General features: G+C 36.7%; 2 protein-coding genes across 2 annotated transcripts; both read left to right on the top strand.

The window, feature by feature from the left end:
* The first annotated feature begins 125 nt into the window (after positions 1-125).
* Positions 126-11644, top strand: LOC121879135 (SET and MYND domain-containing protein 4-like). The gene is made up of 16 exons (XM_042385733.1): positions 126-959; positions 2469-2568; positions 2686-2823; positions 3077-3251; positions 4206-4362; positions 5370-5525; positions 6082-6252; positions 7027-7174; positions 7315-7492; positions 7676-7781; positions 8014-8087; positions 8739-8851; positions 9219-9411; positions 9987-10133; positions 10732-10873; positions 11512-11644. The coding sequence occupies exons 1-16, from the start codon at positions 802-804 to the stop codon at positions 11612-11614; spliced, it is 2259 nt and encodes a 752-aa protein (XP_042241667.1). The 5' UTR covers positions 126-801; the 3' UTR covers positions 11615-11644.
* A 2666-nt stretch (positions 11645-14310) lies between these two features.
* On the top strand, positions 14311-23089 carry LOC121878999 (thioredoxin reductase-like selenoprotein T homolog CG3887). Its single transcript, XM_042385450.1, is given in 5 exon segments — positions 14311-14501; positions 19270-19398; positions 19545-19738; positions 20151-20279; positions 22132-23089. Coding segments are annotated over 4 exon segments (597 nt in total). The 5' UTR covers positions 14311-14349; the 3' UTR covers positions 20273-20279; positions 22132-23089.
* The last annotated feature ends 2107 nt before the right edge of the window (positions 23090-25196 follow it).

Here is a 25196-nt window from a genome sequence, read left to right as displayed (position 1 = left end):
CCACCACACCACCAGGAAACTCTCTTTTTTGCTTTATTTTAGTTTATTTTACTTTATCCTCTTCGCTAATGGTAGCTCATCAGCCTGTTTGTTTGTTTTTGACACTATCATCTTTACAATTCTGATGCCACCATAATGATAACATTAATTGAAACTTTTATAATTGCCTTACCATATAAATTTTTAATTAGTTTGACATGTACAGTATACGACATGCTGTATAATAGACTGTAGGTACAGGGTGACTTAACAGTTTAGCCTGTATATAGACAACGCAGGTATATAGTATAAGATGTAGGGATAAGTTGTTGTCCATGAGCCATACAGGTAAAGTTTACAATTAACACTATTGGGCATCTTATTTACATAACACAGGAAGAGCAATGGTCCTAGGAAAGGATATTCCCCTGTGGGACTCCACAGGCTATTGGCATGGGTGTTGACTCGAAGTTATTAGCAACAACAATTTGTTTCTTGTTACTAAGAAACCAGCTGACAGGCCCAATGCCAAGAGCGTGCAGTTTTACACGTACAGTATATCGTGAACAAATGTCCGGATGATTTTTTTTCGGGGGGAGGGGTGGGGAGTGTACTGTAGTGTGTCCCGTCAAGACAGTCTTTGGTCCCGTCCAGCAAGTGGCAAGGTGGCAACTCCCCGGTGTTGTGGCCCTCACCAGCTGGCTGTGGTGGTGGCTCACTCACCTGCGTCTGTAGATGGCACTGAGACCGTGAAGTTAAATAATTTCTGACCCTGTATAAGTATTTCAGTGTTATATTTTGTACCGTGAACAAGATTTAAATATGTATAATTGCCAACCACTATTGGATCGATTGACACATGTTCTCGTTAAGACAGGAGCTATTGAAGAGTTTTCCATGAAAGAAACTCCATTGGAGAAAATTAAATTTTGTCTTGAAAAAGAAGTGATATATGATACAGACATCAAAATCAATTTAAGGTAGGTATTGACAGTGACAGTCGTTTGTAATTGCTATTTAGACCTACCAGCTGCCCTTGAATCCAGTGGATGTTGTTGGTAAAGAGATTGTTACTTGTACAGTATATGTTATATGGATTGGTTGTATGGCTATTTATTGATAGTATTAAGGATATTCCAATTTCTTTGGTAATGTATGAGAACACCGCCACCATCAAAAAGAGTTGTTTGATTTCGTTATTTTTTTCCACATGTTCTTATCATTATAGTATTTTAAAGGCAGTGGATATTTTGCTGCAATTGGCAAAGTTCATACCAGCGCTATTTTACCGTGAGTGCACTTTGATTGGCTAATCATCCTTTATTGGCCAACGAGAAAATGTGACCGCGACTGACGGCATTTGGCATTAATTTCGTAGTGAATTCATTGTTGTGTAGCTTTAAACATACTTAACCAGAAGTTGTAGTTCAATTTTAGTAATTTTCTCCTCAGATGTTCTTATCATTATAAAAGAGGTTCCTAGCTGGGGATGGAACCCCCATCATATTAAACAGAAATTACCTAGCTAATCAGAGCGCACTCACGATAAAATAGCGTTAGTAAGAACTTACCCCCGTATTATTAAAGAACATTTTCCTTGGAGAGGGTCGTCGTGTTTCAATCCGAGTTTTAAACTAAATGAGTCCTGAGGGACACCGCAGTACAGTACATAATGGGGTGGTGTGGCAGTGAAATTAACTAATTCCAATAAAATTAATTTATAATATTGAAATTAGTTAATTTTACCACCACACCAGCCCGTTAAGTACTGTACTGCGGTGTCCCTCAGGACTCATTCAGTTTAAAACTTGGGTTGAAACACAACTACCTTCTTCAAGGGAAGATGTTGTTTAATAATACGGGCGTCAGCCAGTCACGGCAAAATATCCACTACATGTTTTAAAAGAGGCGACATTAATAATGAACTAATAGAACCTGAGTTAATCAACCAAAGAAACCTTCGCCATATTAAACAGAATGTACTTATTATGATATCTGGTTCCAATAAAAGCAACTTTGTTGAAGCGTCATGGTGTAATTTCACATTTTTTGAGGACGTGAGAGTACGTTCAGACCGAGCGGGTCGGTTGTAGACAAAAAGAGCAGACGGCAACATTCGCTGATGCAGCAGATTTTTTTTTAGGGGTATTTACAGTGAATACTTAATTTCTTCACGTACAAAGTATGAAGGGACATCATTTTAATATCATATGATCAGTTTTTCACCATGTTTTACTTTGCAATTTCCCTCATCCTTCATGCCATACCTACTACTGGTGATTTATGATCGTAGATAGAGAAAAATAAACAAAAATACCTATAATTAAAATTAAAAGTTGTTGCCTCTTTTAAAATACAGTACTTAGTGTAATGAAAAACATGTGGAAAAAGAAGAATGAAATCGAACAACTCCTTCTAGTGGTGGCAGTGTTCTCATAAATAACCATTTCTTTTTATACAAACTTAAATTGAGGTTTTTTCCATTTCAGAACTGAAATTCAGGATCTCTTAAATGCCCTTTATGAAAAGTGTGGCGATCATGGCAAGTCACAGGACTTCGCCTTACAAGCAAAGAATAAAGGTTCAAAGGTATGCCTTAAATATAAATTGTTGGCAGCCATATTTCTTGTCAATTTTCCTTATAGTATTAAATTAATGAGAAGTAATATAATCATGAGCAAAGTTAATACCAGTATTCCTTTCTAGGCATATCTTAAAAAGAAGGATGCAGAGGCACTCAACAACTTTACTGAGTGCCTTTCCTTGGCACCAACAGAATCCACAATCCTGCCTTTGGCATATGCCAATCGTTCTGCTGTACTTTTCCAGATGGGTAGATATGAGGTAAGCTTTTACTGAATGATGAATTATCCTCTTCACTTAATTAACTGCAGTAGATTTTTATGCAGTAAGCTGTTAGGGAAAAATCTTTGTATATAATGTGTTTAAAATTCAGTTCAGATGGATGATGACACTGAGCTTAGTGGCACACTCAAACTACTGTATTGAATTACTGGTATCTTTTTATTTAAATTTTTTCTGCATAACTCTTCAGTACACTATTATAACTCTGTTAAACTAATTATCTCACTTACAGGAAGCTCTCCAAGACATGAATCGAGCAGAGGAAAATGGATATCCTGCAGCTCTCCAACACAAGTTGCTGACTCGCCGCTGTCACTGCTATTTAATTCTGGGAAAAGAAGATGAGGCGAAAGCAAGTTTTGATATTTGCAAGAAACATTCTCGAGTTATTCCTCCTGAATCTAAAGGTATTTACTTCATATCTTTAAATGATGGTTCCCAGACCTTCGGGTTCTTTATAAAGTGCAGATAAGTCCTGTACCTCATTTGACTGTTGGAACCTTATGGAGAGATCAAGTAATCACCACCACCAGATTAGTGATGGATGTGGAAGCTTCATTCTGTAGTGAGGGTTGATAGTCAGGGGATAATTGAGTTAACAAAGTTGTTGTATCTACTGTATAGACCTTCCTTCATGTTGATTACTTCAAATGACTGTGAAGAATCATATTTTCTTGAATTCCTTCCCATTTCCAGTAAGGCAGGTGTTATGATATTAGTTACCCGTTAGGGAGAAACTGGAATGTTTCAGGGCCTCAAGTTTTGTGGGTAAAGTTCCATTCTTAAAATTGGTAGCAGGTATTCTATGTAGGCAGACTTATACCTTGGAGTTCATACTGAGGAAGGCTAAGCTCTCATTCATGTCCTTTCACCTTTTTTCATATCCTCTAACTGACAGTTTTTTCTGTTTGCTGAATGAGAATTTATCTGAGGCTAATCTAATGAAGTTGTGAGCTGGTTCATTGGGCAATCTGCTGATTCAACTCATAGAATGTTCCTTTTACCTTTTTGTTAAGTTAAAGAGTCCACATAAGAGAGTAGGTAGCAGAAAGTGTACCAATTCCAGAGGGTTTCTTTGACCCATTCTCGCTGTCTGACGGAAGATTGGTTGATGGGAAGGGGTTTGAGCATACAGAAGACCTTAACTGAGTCCTCCTCTGCCTCATTTCATAAGATTCACTGAAAAGTATTGAGCATTCCTCCCATGAATTCTTATCCATTTTGAGAAGGGCAAGGACGTGTAATTCAGAATTAATCTACCATACGTGACTCGAAGTTTTTGGTTAACTTGGTGTTCAGTTCATTTATTTATGTGCAACTGACTATTTTATCATGTGTAGTACAGCATTCTTACCTTTCAGAAAAATATGAAAAGGCAGTGGCAGACCTTGAGCAGAAAATGATGGATAATACACTGATTAGGAAGGTGACCAATTGTCAAGATGTTTTACATGATCCCTCCATTATTAAAGGAGAGAGCTCTGTTGTCAAGTATATGACTTCTGCTTTTGAATTGAGGTAGGTTATTAAATACTGTATGAAGACTTTTATGGATTTTTCTTCATTTGATGATTGACTTGCTAGAGTTCACCTACCAGAATATACCGTAACAGAGTAAACCTAAGGCAGGTACACTGTTCATTTAGAACAGTGGAAATGGTGTATAATGGTGTTATTCCAAATCAGAATTTGTGAAGCAAGCTCCAAACTTGATCTGTGTGTTTCAAAAAGCCAGTTAGTTAAGAGGTACAGGGATGGACTGTTTTTGCTCAGAGGTTACATATTTGATAAGAAATTTTTAATATTTTTTTAAATGCTAATGACTCATAACAGTTACTCTTTTAGATATTCAGGAATTATGGTAACATACTTCTTCTCCAACCTTTCTCTAAAGTTTAAAGTACATTAGTCATATTACCATGGACCTTATTTTGTTTGAGGTAGATTGGCAAATTTGCTTTAGAGTTATTCATTAGGAACAAGAATGTGACCCATACTCAATTTAGCTTAATATTAAACCTGTGCATTGAGTGTGGTCTTTGGATTCAAGTTTGTAGTTGCATGGACAGACCCAACACTTGCATCATCTGGTTTTATTCAGCTTGTGTTGGTACAGTAGGTTGATTTTAATAACTCAATGTTGGTAATTGTCTAACTTCTTGGGGGGACAGGGTGAATTGGCTCGTAATGATTACATTCTTGTTCCTACTGAGCCGTTACAGGACTTGTACTTCTATTTTATAATTAGATATTTTAGAAATATTAATATCATCTGACAATGGAGTACTGTATGTGTAGTACAGGATGTTAACAGTACCGCTCTGTGTTAAGGCCTTACATGTTTTATGTGGATAGGTGAAGTGTTCACCTTTTTATGTATAATTTGTTTCATTCAATATAGAATATATCCAAAATGAAAGTACTGGTAAGTGTAATGTGTCAGTGTTTTTACTTATTACATTGTTTTACATAGCTGGATTTTTTATCAAGCCTTTCACAATCTGTTACATTGTGTCTCTTTTCAGGGTGAATGACAAGTATGGTCGTCATATAGTTGCCAGTGATGATGTGAGCAAGGGCTCAGTAGTTTTTATGGAGAAGCCATATGCTGCCATCCTTTTGCCAGAATATCACAACTCGCACTGTCATACTTGTTTCACGCCAGCAACCAACCCTGTACCGTACGTTGACATGATAGTATGTTAGTTGTGTTGATTGTCTGATGTTTTTTTACCCATCAAGTCTACAGTCGGTAACTTAGTCTAAACCTCAACATAGATGCATGGCACTTACTTAAACAATATGTACAATCCTCCTCTCACAATCCTAGCTATCTTGGGGTGTTAAAGTAGCTTGTGCAACCTAACTTTGCTTGTCTGTTGCTGGCCACACAGGATTTCCAGTTCCATGCTTTAAGTCTAGGTGTCTCCCACTCATCACAGGTTGTTCCCTGGACACTGTAGCTTTGCCTTATAACAGCTATGCTGGAAGAATTATATCAGTTGTATTAACAGCCCATATCCTTGTTCATCCAGTAGTTGTGTTTATGGAATTTGAATTTAAAGACAACTTCAGGGAAACCTAACCTACTCTGTGTTAACTATAGATTGACAGTGGAGCATTGAAATTGATGTTGGGGAGGACTTAATGTAAGTCTGACAACTTGCTTACTGGTAGTTAAGTTGGATAGTAAGAAGACAGTTATAATTTTGTATTTATTTATTTTTTAATCACCAGATGCAAGGATTGTCGGGATGTAATATTCTGCAAGGAAGAATGCCGAGACCTTGGACAAAAGTGGCACCAATATGAATGTGGTATTCTGCATATTCTTTCATCCGTGGGGATTGCCCACCTTGCTGTCAGGGTAATACTTGTTTCAGGATGGAAACTTTGTTCTGATATCAGGTAATAATGCAGAGAAATTTTTTGGAAATTTCTTTCATAATTCTGGGGATATATTTCTGAGACATACATAAGAATAAATAACTTCATGACCAGTGTCAATTCCCCATAGTTTGAGTTATAACACATGACAGTTGGGGTTGGAATGTGATAAAATATATGGAGTATAAATGAAATATCCAGTGTTGCTAGTACAATTTATTTTCAATTATTTGCAGTCTGATATGAATTTAACAGTAAATGTACAAAATTCCAGCCATCATCCTGAATGTTACCATTTACTTTAAACAGGACTTGATATTACAGGTACTGTAGAATGTGTTTTATTGCCATAGATCTGTTGCCGTCCTCCCCTACCCAGTTTTGTGATATAACTCCAAAACTGTGGAGTATTGACACTATGGTCACGGAGTCGTTTATCCTTATGTTTGTTTCGGGTATTACCAGTAAGCATTCAGTATTTAGTAATGAAAAGAATAGGGTAGTCTCTCCTGGATGGTTAGAATCTTGATATTTGGGTATTTATTTGTCCTGATGACCCTTAGAAATTTTAAATTAGTTTTGCAATGCTCAATTACTAAACCCCATATTAATTCAGAGAAATTTATGAGTATTTGTAGTAAACACAAAAAATTGATGCCAGGTGTTGCTGTCTGCACACAAGAAAGTGTCCTAAGATTATTGTGTGTGACTACTAGCCGCAGTGAATGGGTTAAAACTTTCCATAATGCATGTGTTTTAAATCTATTCCCTTCTTATATAGATTTTGTTTTGTAGGGACGAGGTAATAGAGGGGAGAGTAGCAGGAGTTGGAAAAAATGGTGTTTACAATGGGACAGATTGGGCTGAAGGATATAGAGCAGTGTACCACCTCATGCCCCATTTTAACAAATGTCTTCCAGAGGACCAACTTCAGTACTGTCTAGTGAGTACCAATTCACTGAACTAAAATTACTAACTAATGGGTGCTACAGTATTGAGAACTCTGGATGAATATCACTAAACAAATTAGAGTTTGCTGTATACAGTATTACCTATTTCTAGTTTTATTTCTTTGACTTCCAGGCAGCGATTCTTCTGACAAATGCAGTTTATGACAAGACAGATTTTCGAAAACATAGTGAGGATGTAATGAAGAATGACCGCCTTGAAATAGCTGAGTTTGCTTCTGCAATAATGAGGCATATTGCCCAGCTTGTGTCCAATGCCCATGCAGTGACACAGATTATGGCATCTAGTTGTGGTAAGATTCATGTAAACTCTTATTAACTAGCACAGAGGTGACCCTAACACAAGAGGTTAATTGAAAGATTTAAACCTTATAGTTGTGGGCTGTCATAAACTGTTTCAAGGTCATGTTATGATTGTTAGTGTTAAGACAGTATTTGATAACCATTGTTTTTTATTGTTTGTTTTTTGTCTGCAGGAGAGAAAAGTAAGGTGGAACAAGTGACACAGAAGAGAGTTGCATCTGCTATCTATCCCACAGCCAGTCTCATGAATCACTCTTGTAAACCAAATATTATTAACAGGTATAAGTTGAACTCTGGAATTTTGTATCTGAAATTATCTTTTTGTCTGTATATTTTGCTTATAAATTTTTATCCCCTTCACCACTGATTGACTCGTTAGCCCTAGTTTGGTCATAATGAAAAAAAAATGTACTGTAATAGAAAAAATAAAAATAAAAAGTCTGAAGTAATCTGGTTTTACAATTTTAAAAAGTTTGTAACAGCCTTTTTGTTTCTTCCCCCTCTCCCCCAGTTTCCACAAGAATATGCTGATAATACGGACAGTAGAAGATGTTAAACCGGGTGACCAGATACACAACTGCTATGGTGATTGATATTGATGTTCTGTTACTTTAGAATACAAATGGAGTTGACAAGTAGAGATGCTTGAGACTTATTTCGTTATAGACTGAGAGACTGTTTTTGGCTGGAAGGAAACAGCTGTTTTTGCTACTCATTGTTGCTTTATCAGGTATGACAAGGCAGCTATATCATGAAGGATAAGCAAGGGCTATAGATCATCTTTTGTTTCACCTATTTCCTATAATGGGTTATCAGGATTCACTATCCTGAATATGTTTACATTATTTTCTACTGAAATGTAAGTGTACAAAACAGGAGGTAGCTCACCCTTAAATGACAGCCATCTTCGGTGGAAGTTGGCTGTAAGGACGGTGGCCATTATTGGTGGATGTTAGTTGTAGGGTCAGCGACCATCATCGGTGAAAGTTAGCTTTAGGGTCGGCGACCATCATCGGTGGAAATTTGCTGTTGAGACAGCGGCCATCATGTGGAAATTTCATGATCCTTGTACAGTATTCCATTTTTGCACATATGGGACGGGGTTGGGGATTCCTTAGCTACTAATTAAAGGCTAACCGCAATTAGTTATTCATAATAGAATATTTCCCCATTAGTTTTTAATTATACTGATAAATTTTGAAAAGATTTAAAATCTTGGATCAACTTATTTTGCAGGTCCACACTACTGCCGACAGACTCGCGGAGAGAGACAAGAATCCCTAAAACGGCAGTATTTTTTTACTTGCAAATGTGCACCGTGTACTCAGCCTGAGTATTTACAGAAAGAGGTACTGTACCGGTAATTATGCTTTGTTCTAGTTTTCTGCCTCTTGTAAACAGAAATCCAGGCAAATGTGGACTATCTGTACACTTGAAACTCCTATAATGAGGAGCTTGACTATTACCACCCTTCACATCCCCCCCAACAGAATCTGTAACCATAGACCACATTCCTCGACTGAGGTTTAATCGCAATTCCTGAATCATTGAATCACTCCTCCATATTTTTTACCTAAAGGTCCAGATTTGTAGAAACTGCATTGTTTTACATGATACTGTATGTCTTTTTTTTTTTCCATTTATAGCTCTAGCTGTAGTTTTATTTGTTTCATACATTCTTCCTTTGATCTTTTCTTACATTTCATAATTTTTCAGGCAAGTTGGAGTGGATTTCATTGTGAGAATTGTCAAGGTATATTATCCTGGATGGGTGACAATGATGATGCAACCGGTGGTGACTTAGTAGACAGTGGAGGTGTTCTTCTGTGTCTTCAGTGTCACAAACTGCAAAAACCATCAACATGCCTGATACATACTTGCAACAAGGTCACCTCTCTTCATGAAGCTGGTGAGAATATACTGTACTGTACCAAGAAAATGTACAGTACAATAGTTACCTTATTCTGATGTTGTACAGGATTTCTAAAAAAGTCTATTCATTTTAAATTTATCTTGATGAAAAAGTCACTTTTGGTATGCACAGTTCTTGGAAAATTAAGCTTATATTACTAACTAAAACAGTACAACATCTGACTCCAGGAGAAAGAATGTAAGCAACAAGGAGGCTCTACCATTTTTCAAAATGTAGAAAATTAACTTGGCTCTTGCAAAATTATGAAGCTTTTTCATTAACTATCAAAGAAATAAGATAAATTACAACTTTCTAACTTATGAATCACTAACTAATCACTAACTTTTTAGATACCCTGTACAATAAATATACTGTAATACTGCATGCAGTAATGTACAGTATTGATAATATGCATAGGTAATAAAGCATCTTTTTAATGAAATGAAATTACATTTTTTATAAACTATCAAGACATGTTATAAATTTTAGATAATTTTCTGTGTGGAATAGAAAGTTCTCATGTTCAAAACTCATTCATGATTTGTGTAAATTGTTTATTTATTTGGATACAGGTGAGGAAGCATTGCAGAAAGGTGACCCCCAAGGTGCTGTTGACCTTCTCAGGAAAGCTGTATCACTAGGCTGTAAAGTATACCTTCCGGAAAATCAATATTACATTTCAATTCGAGATACTCTTGCACGAGCTTTAAGTGATATAGGTAAGAATTTTAAAGCTTTTATGATTGGTTAAAAACAAATCACTAGAAAGCACACTCCTGCTATATTGTAAGGCAGTCAGAATCAAGAGCAGACACAGAACCACTCTTCATCAACTCTTTCTACTGTACCAACCCCATATTTTCCTACCTTTCACAACGCCACTGCTTCTTGGATGTCCATCTACCTCACTTTTATAAACTTCTACTCTTCCTGCTATCGTCCTTATTTTATTTACAACACCTCTGAAAGTTCATCTTGGACAGGGTGATCATGACACAAAATTCTCCAGGTCATCTTATCTCTACACTCCTCCTTTGCCTTCTCTGTTCCCCTTATTCCCCCCACCTTGTTACTCATGTAGAATGCTTGTACTGCATCAAGCAGCTTACTTCATAGTCTCTTGATCCACACCTTATCATATGTCTTTTCCAGATACATATAGTGATACATACAGTTAGATTAGATAAGTATTCAGTAAGGATAATGGAATGGTTAGAAGATGTCTTGATTCTTTATTTAATGCCCTTTAGAATAACTTTTTATTACTTTACTGCTTGCAACTCTTTTGAGGACTTCATAATCATGACATGTTTACAGGAGACTTTGAGAGCTGCTGCCTGGAGCTGAGGGAATGTCTCCGGGTGACAAAATTGCGATATGGGTCCGAGAGTATCGAGTTAGCACATGAGCTACTCAAGTTCTCAGACGTATTAACACTGGCTTCCGTCTCTAACGATAAGTAAGTGTAGAACTATTCCATACCTAGCCTACCTATACTGTATTCCACTTTGTACAGTAACTGGGATTCCTTCTAAACTTTGAACGATTGTTGAGCAATGACAGTCACGTCACGAGCCAGAAAAAAACATAATCCAGCCATACAACATTTCAAAAGACCCAGTGTATTACTATAGTGGATTTTAAATGAACTGTGTATTATACTATATAGCTACTCCCCGACTTATGACCACCCGGACATATTACCGCCTTAGTCGTACCAAAATTTTGTCAAATTACGTATTTTCGAGTCCCAACGTCAGTACACAGACAAAATTTTTGTTTGTAATTCACTTTAAAATGGCTGGCAAGCTTAAAAGTGAGAGTTTTGTGGTGCTGAGAAGAAAAAGAGACACCCATTTTAGATTTTCTATGTATTATTTAAGCATTTTCGACTTATGACCTGGATTTGGGTCCCTAACCCCGTCGTAAGTCGGGAAGCAGCTGCACTTGTTGATAATTGTGGTCTCTGTAGACTCTTGTTAAGGTTAATATTGATTTTTTACTAAGCCAATTATTGTTGAAATTCAAAACTTTTACCACATTAATCCAGGTGGCATTATATATACCGTACTGTACAAGACTTTGCTTGTTTTTCAGATTCCAAGATGAAATTACAGAAGTGACGAGGAGAATAGATGAAATTTTCACGCTAAATTATGGATCTCAGTGGAAGACATATCTTCGAACAAGTTGTGAATAGAATTTCAATAAACATTTCCAGTCTACCAAACTTTTTCTTTTAATCATCCTTCATCTTTAACTAAATAGATCATTCCAGAAAATATTTTATTTTACTCGTTCAAAAGGCCATTCTGAATCGTCATTATGTTTTCTTAACACTTACAAGTGGTAACAACCTAATGAGGTAGTAACAGGTGTTACCCCGGCATTGGGCATCACACTGCACACAATTCACGGTGCATATCACAGTGTAGTTTTTATGTAAATACGTAGTGTAGTGATGGACTATTTTTACTGATGCATTAATTTTACATTGTTTGATGAGTTAAGTGGGACTTTCCCTTTGCTGATAAGTGAATTTGTGTAGTGCAGGTGGTGTGGCAGGAAGAGAGTGGTATTGCATCACTAGTGGGAGAAAACATCAGAGTTGCAATGCCAAAAAATGTGTTATCAAAGCTGGAACAATCACAGTATTCACAACACTCAGTCATGACCAAGCTTCTTTTATATTGTACTGTACAAAGCTCTGGTTGGGTGGGGTCATTAAATGCCCACCAAACTCACTTCACTTGAAAAGGATTCCTTTTCACATAGTTCATGTTATCAAAATAAAGTACAGTACTGAACTGTACTAAGATATCCTGATACTGTACAAAATTCATACAGACAGACCATTCACAAACATCCACAGTACATGGAGAAGCAATGGCATTCATTAGGCTTTATAAACAATACAGTATCGCCCAACACCAAAACAAATTCTGGGGGTGGGGGGGTTCCAGTCTTGAAAAAAAAAGGTATATATATAATATATATTTGTTGAAAAAATAATTTTTTTGTGGGGGGGGGGGGAGGGAGAGAAATGTTGGGTGATATATAGTTCATACATTGACTTAATTAATATAAATAACAATGGCAGATTAAAAAACCCCAGGATTTTCACCAGTTTGTACCCAGAATATTTAACAAACTTAGCAAGGATTAGGGGGAGTACAGTATATGAACCGGTATGTTCCCAAACAATTCAACATAAAATAAATACAAAACAGATGAAGCTACAGTAAGAGGAGAGAGCGAGTTCCTATATTATTAACTACAGAATGTTATATCGATTTACCATTTACTACTGTAGCTACACTATTCGTGCTGAAAGAATGAATTTGAATTTATATGACAACTTTACTGAATAAATACACAGATCTAATAATTATGAAGTGTTTATTCAGGTTCATGTTGATGCTAGACGCCCTGCCATCTAGGTATTGTCAGCAGCAACAAAACAGTGTTAAGGAAGAAAAGCATGTCTAGATGAGGTAAGCTTGTCACCAAGGAAAGTATATATGAGGAAGTGCGTCTTCCATCTTTGTTATCTCCGATTAGCTCGCCATCTAGTGGCCAGACACCCCTGAGAAAGAACGATTTTCTTTATTTTTAAGGGTATACTATGATAGAAAATGAATATTTACCGAAACTGCTTCTGTTAATGAACACTGATACCTGAACAGTGATTGCCCACTCTGAACAAGGTCGACTAAGATTAAACTGTGTTTGGTCCCATACTTATACCCAGAAGTAAAAATCTGGTAAAAAAAAAAAAAAGAACATGTTTGAAAATATTACAAGAAAGACAGATCAGCAACCTGGGACTTGGTCACAATATTCGTGATGCCATATGGCAGCAGGGTCTACCATTAGACAACATATTATGCTTCCAATATCTTCCCAGGCGGTAGTACCTCCCTGTTTGATAGCTGCCTACTACCTTGAGGACTGGCTGTAGGTAGAAAGAGAGGTAGGTCACCACGAGGTCAGGTCTTATATAGCGGAGGTAGGCGTGGCTTAATAGTTGACCTCCGTCATGTAAGGCGGCGCTGGTTGACCTAGACCACGAGGCATACACTGGGTCGGCTACTCAGCGACAAACAGCGTTTGTAGGGGAGGGATCCACTACAACCTAACCTAACGAAAACTAATCTCGATTTACATAACCAAGCTAACCTAACCCAGTTTTATATCTCATTTCCAAATACCTGTACAGTATGAAAATAAAATTGTCAGAAACAAATAGGAAAATGTTAGTGCAGATTTAATTGTGTTCATAGGATGTGTTGGGTTTGTTTGCTTTTTTCACAGGTTAAGTGAGGTTAGATAAGGTTAGGTCAGGCTTCAATAGGTTCTGTGCGTTATCGTAACATTTTCTTACTTAATATCATCCAAACAAGTTCTCCTGAAAATTTGGTGCAATTCTATAAAGTCCTTCTGGTGCTTACTGTCTCCTATAACATTACCATATTGTGTACTTTTGAACATGAGCCTTGGTTCATGAGTTTTAATCACATCTTAACTGCTTGCTTTTCAAAGTATGTTTTAAACTTGCTACGCATACTAAATATATCCACTTACCTTTTCTTGTCCTTTGAGAAGTAATGAAACCTTAGGTCGTTATTGTTGTTTTTATTTGTGCCCCATACAGCACACCGGTGAAGCCCTTTCCTTCTCGCCAGTTTGTCTCACTCACCAATCACCATGCCCACTGCCCAGTCTAGGCTGTTTGTTTTGACTTGGCTTCTGGGCAGCCTAGAGGCCAAGTCAACACAACGTTTCCCGCCATGTAATCAGTGCCATCTAGTGACCAGGCGCGCGCACTACGGGGATCATTAAGTCGCTTCCTCCTATATACTTTCCTTGGTTGTCACCTTCCCTGACTCCCCACTCTACTCAGCAGTCAGTCCTCACTCACCAGTCAGTGGCAATATGGCGGAGAGGGGGTCCGCCACTCTACTCGCCTTCGGGGCGATTATAGGCGTTTTATTATTAGGTAACGTTATGCCTGTAGGTGCCGACAGTGAAGCTACTTCCATGAAATTCAATAAACTGATGGGACCAACACTAAGGTTCTTGTACTGGTGAGTACATTGTGTTGCATAAGATGATTGTTGGTGGTGACAGTAGTGATGACTCGTCACAACTCTCGGCCTTAACAATAGTAATGAGATTATTTTATGCACTAGTTGTTCAGCTCATGTGAGCCAATTCTTAAGTTATTGGGTTTTATTTATGTTTACTTCCTATCTGTTTTTATACAAGAAGTAATGGGAATATTATTGCGGAAAGTCCTGCCTGGACTCTTTTTTTTATAGGAATTGTCACGTGAAAAATTATCAAATGTTATTTTTATTACTTATCCTGATAAGAAGAAACCATAAACGTACATGATGTTAAGAAATTCCCAATATCAAAAAAGTATTAATATAAATCCATTGTAAGTAACTTATGAAACACAGTTAAAATGTGGGGTAAAAAATGTAAATATAATTTTACAAACCATTAGACTTTCTCGATTTGAATCATGTTTGTTCTTCCCAATAAAGAAAACCACTATTAGAAAGGGTGAACCATAATTAATTTACTCAACTGGAGGTCTGTCTTTTTGAAGCCCAGTTCTTTTTGTGTATCCATAGCCTGAGGTGGTAGACTATATTCCATAGGTCTACCATCTCTGGGCGAAGTCATATAACCTAGTGTTTTACGCATTTTTATGTTCTGAAGAGGAAAGAGAGCTGGTGGCTTCTTTAAACTCCTCAATTGCCCTTCATTGGAAATTGTTTACCATGGAACTACTAATAAGAATACGCTTTCCTAGTGTATTTACGACGTTATTTTGTGGTGTTTTAATAGAATCTGACTTTCTGTCATTGGTAATGAGCCGACAATTTTGTTGGTACAAAGTAGGCAAGGCTTTGAAGTAGAGGGAGATGGTGGGGTTAAAACACGAAGAAGAAAAAACTGACCAAACCAATGACTACTTAACCTAACCTAACCTAACCTAACCTAACCTTCCCTTAATTATCAGATGCTGGAAGATAAAGTGATGCTACTTGTAGGTACTTTGTCCAACCAAATGCTCATAAATGCAAAAACACAGAAGCCATAGTGAGGATATTTCTTTGTCTTGGTGAGTTTCTGTCTTAGTACAAACCAAAGGTTCTTATCGTGACAATAGTGATAGTCTGAACCACATTGTGCACACTTCACAGACGTTGGCAGAATACCATGAGCCTTAAAAATTTCAATAGCAGTGGCTTTATTTTCAAAGACACAACGAATAGTTTGCTAATCTGATGAAGAACACCTGGTGCACAGAGAATTATCATACAACTGTCCAAGCAAATTTAAAAACAAATGCACAGGAGTATCACATGACACTAAGAGCAACGCTGATTGGCAGGGCATAGTTATGCAAGATGTAAACCGTGCCACCTGACAAAGTGTACTGTACAGTAAACCCTTGATAACTCGGTACATATGGGGCTTAGGCCTTGACGAATTGTCCCAAATTCCGATTTACTGAGGCACTTTCCTCCCGCCTACAAAAATACAACTGCAGGCGATGATTGAAGCACCATAGTAGGTGACACAGGTATGATAGGTGACACAGGTATGGTAGGTGACACAGGTAGGTAGGTGTCGAGTTATATGAAATTCCGAATCATAAAATGCCGAGTTATCAAGGGTTTACTGTACAGTACTTTCTTAAGTTGAATTGAAAACTCCAAAAAAAAATTTGAAAACTATAAATTTGTGACAAGCGTAACAAAATAAAGTACTGTACTGTATATATATATATATATATTGTGTGTGTATATATATATTTTCTGTATCTCGATACAGTTCTGTATACTGTAAATATTAATACAAAGTTCCGTAGTACACAATTTCCAAATCTAAACCTAATTTATTTATTATCATCTCAGTTTCAGCATTTCTATGTGCAGTCTTTTCAGAGAATGTATTGTGGAATCTATAAGATTAAGAATTGGATCTATATTTTAAAGTCTCGGTGAGTACAGTAATATGTACAGTACAGTACAGGTGCTCCTCTACTTACTTAACGAGTTATGTTCCTGAGGCTAGTTTGCAAGTCCAACTTTACTCTTGTAGATACCAAACATAAAAATAAAAAGATTATGGTTATTTAGTACAGCTGTACCCTTTAATACAGCCTTAAAACCTGGCTCACTCTTCTCCTCTTAGGTGATATTTGTTCTATCTGAATTTCTTCAAAATAATCCAGTCTCATCCACATTAAACATGTTCTGGCAGGTAAACCCCCCCCAAGTGATGATGTTTGTATCTGAAAATTTGTAAGTTGAATGTTCTTATGTAGAGGAGCACCTTATGGTTGCAATGTTTTTGTCAGTGTTATTACAGTACAGTATTATATTTTAATGGTTTTACAGTCTTCCCTGACTTATACGGGGTTAGGGACCCAAATCCAGGTCATAAGTCGAAAATGCTAAAATAATACATAGAAAATCTAAAATGGGTGGGTTTTTTTTCTTCTCAGCACCACAAATTTCACTTTTAAGCTTGCCAGCCATTTTGAAGGGCATTACAAACGAAAATTTTGTCAGGTACACAGTCAATCAATAACGGCGGACTCGAAAATACGTAATTTGAAAAAATTTTTGGTACGATATGTCCGGTGGTCGAAGTCGAGTAGGTCATAAGTCGAGGAGTGGCTGTACGTATATAAATTTTCACGATCACAGTCCTGAAAACCATAAAATCGTTGCTTTTGTCACCCTGTACAGTACACCTCAAAATAAGTTAAAAGGGCATTGCTGTGATTCATCGTGCTTTTACTGTACTGTATCTCTTAAGTGCTGAAGATGTGGAGGACAAAGCCCATTTGCAGCAATGTTTAGACATATACCCTTTACTTACATCCTAGGTTAGGTGGTTTTGTTTGATTAATTATCATATCTACAATAAATTCTAATAAGATATGCTGGAAGTGTCCATGTGTATGGAAAGTATGACACTGCTTCTGGGAGGTGTTCTTGTGTGTTGCAAAACTATTGGTACTACAGGTACTATTATTAGGAAAGTTGCAAATCCTACTGTTTATCCTTTTGGGGATATTCTTGATGTTGTTTCATAGTAGGTTTGAAACAGACTAGCATTTATGTCTGAAACATTATTCCTCCTCTTGCTTACATAAAACGCTAACTGAAGTTATTAGCTTTCCAATGAACAAATAAGGTGGTGGCTAGGGCCCTTTAAAGCATGGAGATCTGAGATTAGTACATGAGTAATGCTTGTGTTAAGATGGTGTCCTTAGAGTGTGATGTCAGATATTTTCAAAGAAGCGATACAATTGAAGATGAAATGCTTGAGGCACCATTTTTTTCACCACTTACCAGCTATTCAGGTACAGTAGTTGGTCTGTCTAGTGTTTGTACACGGGAAACAACAGTACTATACTTGAAGGAAACCTGTGATGTTTGGTGGTGTCACACTGTGTCCAAGCCAAGCAGAACTCAAACTCTTGACATATTGGCGAGAGATCTACCTGGTACACTTGTTACCGCTAGAGTACTACCAACACCCTGTTGCAAAAGTGGGAATTTGAATTTTGTTGAGCATAAACAATATTTGGGTGGTTATAAAAATTGCATTTGTATTAAACCATTTTTGCAAAGCTAGTATAAATGAGAGCAACCAATAGAATCAGTTTTAAGGAGTTACACAGATAACCCCATATTTCATGTCGACCACAATGGAAACATGGACAGATAAATTCTATAAAATCACACAGGAAAAGGAAACTGTGTGGTTTATCGAGACATTACCCCATGTGTTTGAGGCCTATTTACAATGAAGACAGGCCTTCATAAGGAGAATATGTTGATATTAGTTTATTCATGTTTTGGGAATACTGTAGTATGTTGTCAAGAGGTTAAGGAAATCAAGTATACAGTATAGTGGATATTTATTCCACTAAAACCCTCCAATCTGTACAAGGTACAGTAATATTAATTCAGCTTAGGGTGTTGTAGAGTGAATGTCTGGATTGGAGCAACACTTACATTTATCCCACCACCACCACAAAAAAAATATACCTTCATGCTCTTCAAATCTGTTTAAAGTATAAAGGTACAATAAGGATGAAGACTTGTGGAGACTGTTGCTCCCTCCAGTTTTAGCTCGGCTGATTTGCTCTGGCCTATGTTTATTTAGGGCCTATGTGACAACAGAACATGGGATGTCCGCCTGGTAGCGAGAGCAATTCATGCTATGACATCAAGACAGCAGAATGGTATGTGTATTGTACTGTCAAGTGTTTGTCACTGGCTCAACCCATGGAGGAGTTACATGTGCATGTAACCCACCCACCCCTTTTTTTTCCTAAAGCCAGATTCGTGTACAAGGGGCTGATGCTGAATCATCCAGCAGATCCAAATTTGAGATGCTTTAATGTACAATATTTTGTAGAAGCATTTGCTCTTTAATTTCATGCTATTCTGTTAGTGTTCCTGCTTTCCTTTAGATAAATTACCATTACAGTAATTATTTAGTACCTGTAATGTATATATCAATCAATCAGAGTATTGTACCATCCTCATATCTGAGGGTTAACGACCACAGTCCTCCATTCTAAATGTTCTCAGGCTGTTTTACCAATCCTCCAAGGTTTTATATCTCTGGGGAAGTTTTTAATTTCATTCATCCGTCCCAGTCTCTGCCTTCCCCTGGCCCTCAACTTTGCCCAGTAATATTTTTTATTATCCCTCATCCCTAATTATATGACCAAAGTATCTCATTTTTATTTTTCTGTACATTTCGTGTATTTCTTGAAGTACGATGTGCCAATATTTATATGTCTTACAGCTACTCGTGAGGATACAGGAAGGTGTTTGAGCAGTATGCCAACATCTTGCGTGAGAAATATCCAGAATTATCCATTCTCGGGGACAACTATCCGCCTCCAGATTGGAAACTCTGGCTTGCAGTTGTTTGGTATGTGATGAGCTATTTTTTGTACCATTTATACATTGAGAAAAAATGTGATTTGTGAATGATCTTATTGTAAGTCTGTTAATATTGTATATTTGTGATATGTTAACTAGTTGTTTCAATTAATAAAACTTTTTTTTTTACCAGAGTGGTGCCAAACTCCTGTTTATAGTCATGATTGTAGCCAACATCAACATGTGGGAATGGTTAGGGCAGGAGACACCCTCTTGGTGGACATGGTTCACAACTAACAAGATTTATGCATGTATGATGGTGTTTTTCCTCTGTAATGCTGTAGAGGGGCAACTAGTATCAACGGGTGCATTTGAAATTTCTTTCAACGGTGAGTAAGCAAGCTTATTCTAATTAAATGTTTGGCTGTTGTGACATTCATTTATTACTTTTCTATTCGCACTTAAGAAACTGTCATTTGTGTTTTAACTGTATTGAAATCATATTTGCCAGTAATAGATATAAGAGAAGTATCAATGTATCTGGTAGCATGTAGATAATTTAATGTGTTCATTGTTAGAAGACTGAAGCATTAGTTCCAAGTAGCAGTTGTATTATAACTCGCTGTAAGATAATCATTTTAGATCATTTACTTTATATAAGTTAAGTGTTCCTATTATCCATTTTTGTGGGTTAGATAAAAGTAATTTGATCAAATGTCACAAGAATAATTTTGCTCATCCTAATTTTTAGTGAAAAATAATTTTTTTGTCAATCACTGTTACGAGTCACAACTATTACAGATGTTCCTGTTTGGTCTAAGCTGGAAACAGGGCGTATTCCCCAGCCTCCAGAGCTCTTCCAAATCATTGATAACCACGTACGGTTCAACCAAAACACAAACACTTGGAGTGATAGCATATAACCTTAAGGTAAGTTAGGTGATGTATTATGATTTCATTTTTTTGCTATTTATGGAAACCCTGTTCACTGCTAAGAGGGTGTCTGGGTATTGAGAGTACAGCATTGGTCATGTTTAGCAGAGTTGGGCATTTGAAGAATGGAGGAGACCAGCTGGGTAAAGGGATGCATGAGTTTGAATGTTGAAGATAGGCCAAGAAGACTATGGGGAGTGATTTTAAGGAATGACATCAGAGATAAGAACCTGAAGAGAGAGGCTGCAAGAAAGTGTGTAGATGTGGGAGGTAAATTTGCAATATAGGAGTGTAGGTTTAATTTTGAAACGGAATGTGTTCATAAAGTTAAAATGTTGACTACTAAGAGAGCTCATGCTCTTAATTTTCAATATTGTTCTTATTATCATCCACTCTGTATCTGTATTTTCTGGCTAAATAAATGGTTTCAATATAAAAAAAGGCACCAGTTGAAACCAACCTCCCAACCCTAATTACAGGTTATGTTTTCAAGAACTGGCCTCTAATTTATATTCAATTTCTCCATCAAAAGCAGAAGTTCTGTACAGGTATCCCTCGTTTAATGATTGGGATGCACTGCTGAAAAAACGATTGTTAGGCTAATGAGGAATAAATACAGTAACCGTGGAGATGGCTCTAATTGTATAGCCAAATTGCCAAATTCGCCACCCATTAGCACTCAGAGTGTGTGAGGCTGAGCTATGTTACTGTTCAGCTCATAATTTTGGGTAGATATACGTAATTTTCTTATTTTCTTTACTCTGTTACATGCACGCCCAATCTTTCATACAGAATGTGCAAAAAACATTAAAGTATCTATCATAAGGTCAGAATTAAAAATACTAAACATTTCTTACGTGTTCAGCAGTTAGCCCACAGAGCAGGGTAATGGGAGGGGGAAGCGCGAGGGGATCTCAGCTGTTCTGTCTTGTGTCCCGACTGTCAAATAACAATGCTTTTTTTTTTCTCTCTCTCTCTCTCTCACACACACATTTACTGGTACAGTCAGTATAAACGCAACACAGTTCATCTGGGCAGTCACCAAGCTGACATCACGTAGGGGGGGAGGAAGATTGCGACACACAATTACAACTCACTGCCTCAATGCTTATGTTCACTTCCCACACATGCACACCCATGCTCTTTTATTTTCTTATTTTATAGTTTTATACACTAGTATACTGTACTGTTCTCTAAAACTATATAATACTGTACTTTATACTGTATTTTTTTACAGGCTTAGCCTGTTGTGCACTAGGAGCACATAATCCCCAGTTTTTCTGACTTCCCTCCTAAATTTTTCCCAGCGAGTCGAAGATCACTCACCCGAAAATTGATAATTGCTAAGTGAATGATCATTAAATGAAGGATACCTGTACATAGTTTATAAAAAATTATGTTTCTCAGTTCAATGTGTACTTAAGTAGTCAAAGAATTTGTTTTCCCCGTTTCAGGGATAAAGTTCTTGACCACACGAATGCATTTCCAATTGTACAATGAATATCAAATAGGAGAATATGTTTTGAGTTAGACCTCTTTTTAAGGAACATAATCCTTCCCTAACTTGAGGATGTCTTTCCGCATAAAACATGGAATTATGGTGTCGTGGAATACTATTTTATGGAGCAGTGCATGCATACCACAATTCAATCTGTCGGTACGAGAGGGTAATACCTCCATCACCTCTTGCAAAACATATGACCCATATAGGACCTCATGCTATTTTTTTTTCCCAATGTTCAGAAAGTTTTAAGATTTTACTGCATTTAGAATATCATGTTCCTTTGGAAAGAAGAAAATATATGTAATTATAAACAATTCAAGATTAATTTTTATTTCACACTTCCAGATGAACTTAATAAAGCCCCGAGCACCAGAGCAAAGCCTTCAATTCATGCAATGCCCAGTGTCCTGATCAGAAAGTCATTAAGAAAATATTCGATATGCATCTGTGATTCATATGTTTGTAATTGGCAGTAGGTTGTAATTTGAAATGGATTTTTACCTCACCTAATGAAGACATTATGTATGTAAGGAACCAATTATGGGGCTAAAGTGCTTCCCTCCCCTTGAGATCTTAGGCAGCTACACTACCTTATGCTTCTGTCGTTACTGCTTTTTTTTGTGTTATGAAGGTCACTGTTGAAAGCACCTAAGTGTTGACTTTGGCTGGAAGCTTTTCTTTTTTGCAAAGTCTTTGCAGTGAAATAGACATAGGTTGTGATGCTGACTTTGATTATTTCCTAAGTACCATTAAGTTGCAACTGATAAAAGAGTAGATGCAGGTGTTATATGCATACTGTATATGGTACGAATTTTATACTTATTGTTTTTCCTTACTTTTAATACAATATTTATATGATATTTGTGAATATATAACTAGATATTTTTGTGTAGGTAATGTAAATTGATATTTCTGGACCGTGTGAGTGCTTTTGTCCATGTAACCTAGATGATGTTGATCATGTGGTGTGTAAATTCTTGTTACTATGTTATAAAAGCAAAGAAATTTTTGTCGTAAATTAAAATTTTGGTGAATCACTGGTCTTTTGGCTAAGTTTCACAGCCCTGGACAAACTTACTGAAACTAAGAAATTATTCAAAATTTGCTTACTTTTGATAGATACCCAGTGTTTCTTTTGTAAAGGAAATTAGAATCCAAGTCCTCTAGTCTTGAAATTATTGTACATCCCCAATTTTCTTTTCTGCAAATTAATAGGAAAAATTTAACAAACTCTGTATTGGTAAAGTTTTGACTTTTCCACAGTAGCACCTGTAGAATGAATATAGTAAACAGTATGATAAAATGTATTGTTTCCTTTTCTTGTTAGTGTATCAGTTGTTAATAAAATATTTGAATGAACAAGAAAGTGTTAAAGGATGTATACAAGACAATGATAGAGTCAGAATGGAAATGGTTTAATGTACGATGGATAATAAACTGAAAGGATAGCTGTTAGTGATCGTATGTGTACTGACAAAATTTTCGTTTGTAATCCCCTTTAAAATGGCTGGCAAGCGTAAAAGTGAGAGTTCTCGTCGAGATGAGAAGAAAAAGAGACACCCATTTTAGAATTTCTATGTATTATTTTCGGCATTTCGACTTACGACCTGGTCTTATGGATGGAACCCCTGCGTAAGTCGAGGAGAGACACCAGGCTGTCACCCAATGCGTGTGCCGTGACACCACATTGGGGGAGGGAACCCACCTAGTTGGCAAATCGACATTGCAATTATACATAGAAATAATACATAGAAATTCTAAAATGAAATACAGTTCAGTAAAAGTAATCAATAATGAAAAATTAATAAAGTGTTACTGTGAACTTACCTTTAATGTAGTCAGCTGAATGCACACAGGGACTCAATAATTTTTTAATTAAGCATGGAGACTACATTAATTGGATGAAGCAGAGGAGGAGACAGGGCTGGGTGGGTCATTAAGTTCGCTTTCTTCAGACAGGCTAACATACTTGCTTGTTGAAGGTATTGGATCATCTTTAAGGAGTGAAGAGGCAGCAGTGATGGGGCGTGAGGAGACAGCAGTGGGGGACTTCTTAAAAAATATGTCCAATTTAGACTGCACAGTTTGCCTTTTCTTTTTATTGTAAATCTCCTTGTAGCAAGCAAGTGCATCTTGGATCAGTCTGTCATCTTTTGCAAAACGCTCAAGATTTTGACACATTTCTTCAAACATTTGCATCCCCTTATTAATATTAGCAAATGCCTCTGCCATTTGTTTCACTAAAAACTTTTTGGGGGTAGGTTCTACATTTACTCTTCTTCCTCCGCAATTTTCTGTGCACCTTGTTCAATAAGATCCTCGTTACTTAGCTCTTCTGCTACACACCACCAACTGCTCAACATCTTCATTCACTCTCAAACTGTAAAGTCGTATCAAATTATTACACATTTTCATTATTTTCACTGACAAAGAATTCCCAAATCTCTCATTATTTTCTCATAAACCCTTGCAAGCTCCATGATATGGTTCTGCTGGTGCCATGGTGCCTGAACTACAGGTTGGGGACCACTGCTGGGATTAAAACACAAATATCTATTTTTGTTAATTTTTATGTGTATAATAATAGAAAATACAAAACTACAGATAATAAGTTTGGAAGTAACTGTTTAGACCTCACTATCCCTGCCAAGATGATCCTCATGTGCATTTGTAGAAGCTGATGTGTACAGTCAAAGACCAAAGTCGTGCCCAGAAAATTGGCAAAATATTTTGTTAATGGCAAACAATTTGGCGCGTTCTTCCCCGTATCATTGGAACAAACGGATTCAGGCTTTTGATATCGTTTGTTAGATGTACCCTGATCATTGGACAGAATGAGGACACAACTTTTGTGTTTGACTGTACAGTACCATGGAATATTATGTACTAAAAGCATTATCAGTGCAACAGCAGTATAAATTTTTTAATTGTACTAAAAGTCTCTGTGCAAAGAACCCAACACTGGTTTTGGTCTGGACTCCTGGTAGTCCAGTATTCATGTTATAAAAACTTATTAGTTACTGAGGGTACATGAATATATGCTTGGATTGAACCCAAAAATTAAGTTTTAATGATCATGTTCTGGCTAACAAAAGTCCAATAAAGTCAAGCCACATCAGTCCAGTAATGTGAAGTTTTATTGTATTCACATTACTGTACATTAATTTCCAACAGTAATAAAATATTGAGATTACAATGTACAGTACCAGTAATGACAAAATAAACTTAATCATAAACAATTCTTTCTTGTAAAATTTAAAACTTTTAGTGGTTATTAATATAAAAGCTTTGTAAGCAAGAACTATCCATAATAATACATGATGATAATATTAAGTGAATAAGTAAATATGTTCAATATTGCTGTAGAAAGTATGAATACAGGTATATTCTAGTCTGAAATAATGCCTACA

Source organism: Homarus americanus, unplaced genomic scaffold, assembly GCF_018991925.1.
Source record: "Homarus americanus isolate GMGI-L3 unplaced genomic scaffold, GMGI_Hamer_2.0 scaffold4060, whole genome shotgun sequence".
In the NCBI taxonomy this organism is placed as follows: domain Eukaryota; kingdom Metazoa; phylum Arthropoda; class Malacostraca; order Decapoda; family Nephropidae; genus Homarus; species Homarus americanus.
Note: the sequence above shows the minus strand (reverse complement) of the source record. Positions and strands in the feature narration are given on the sequence as shown.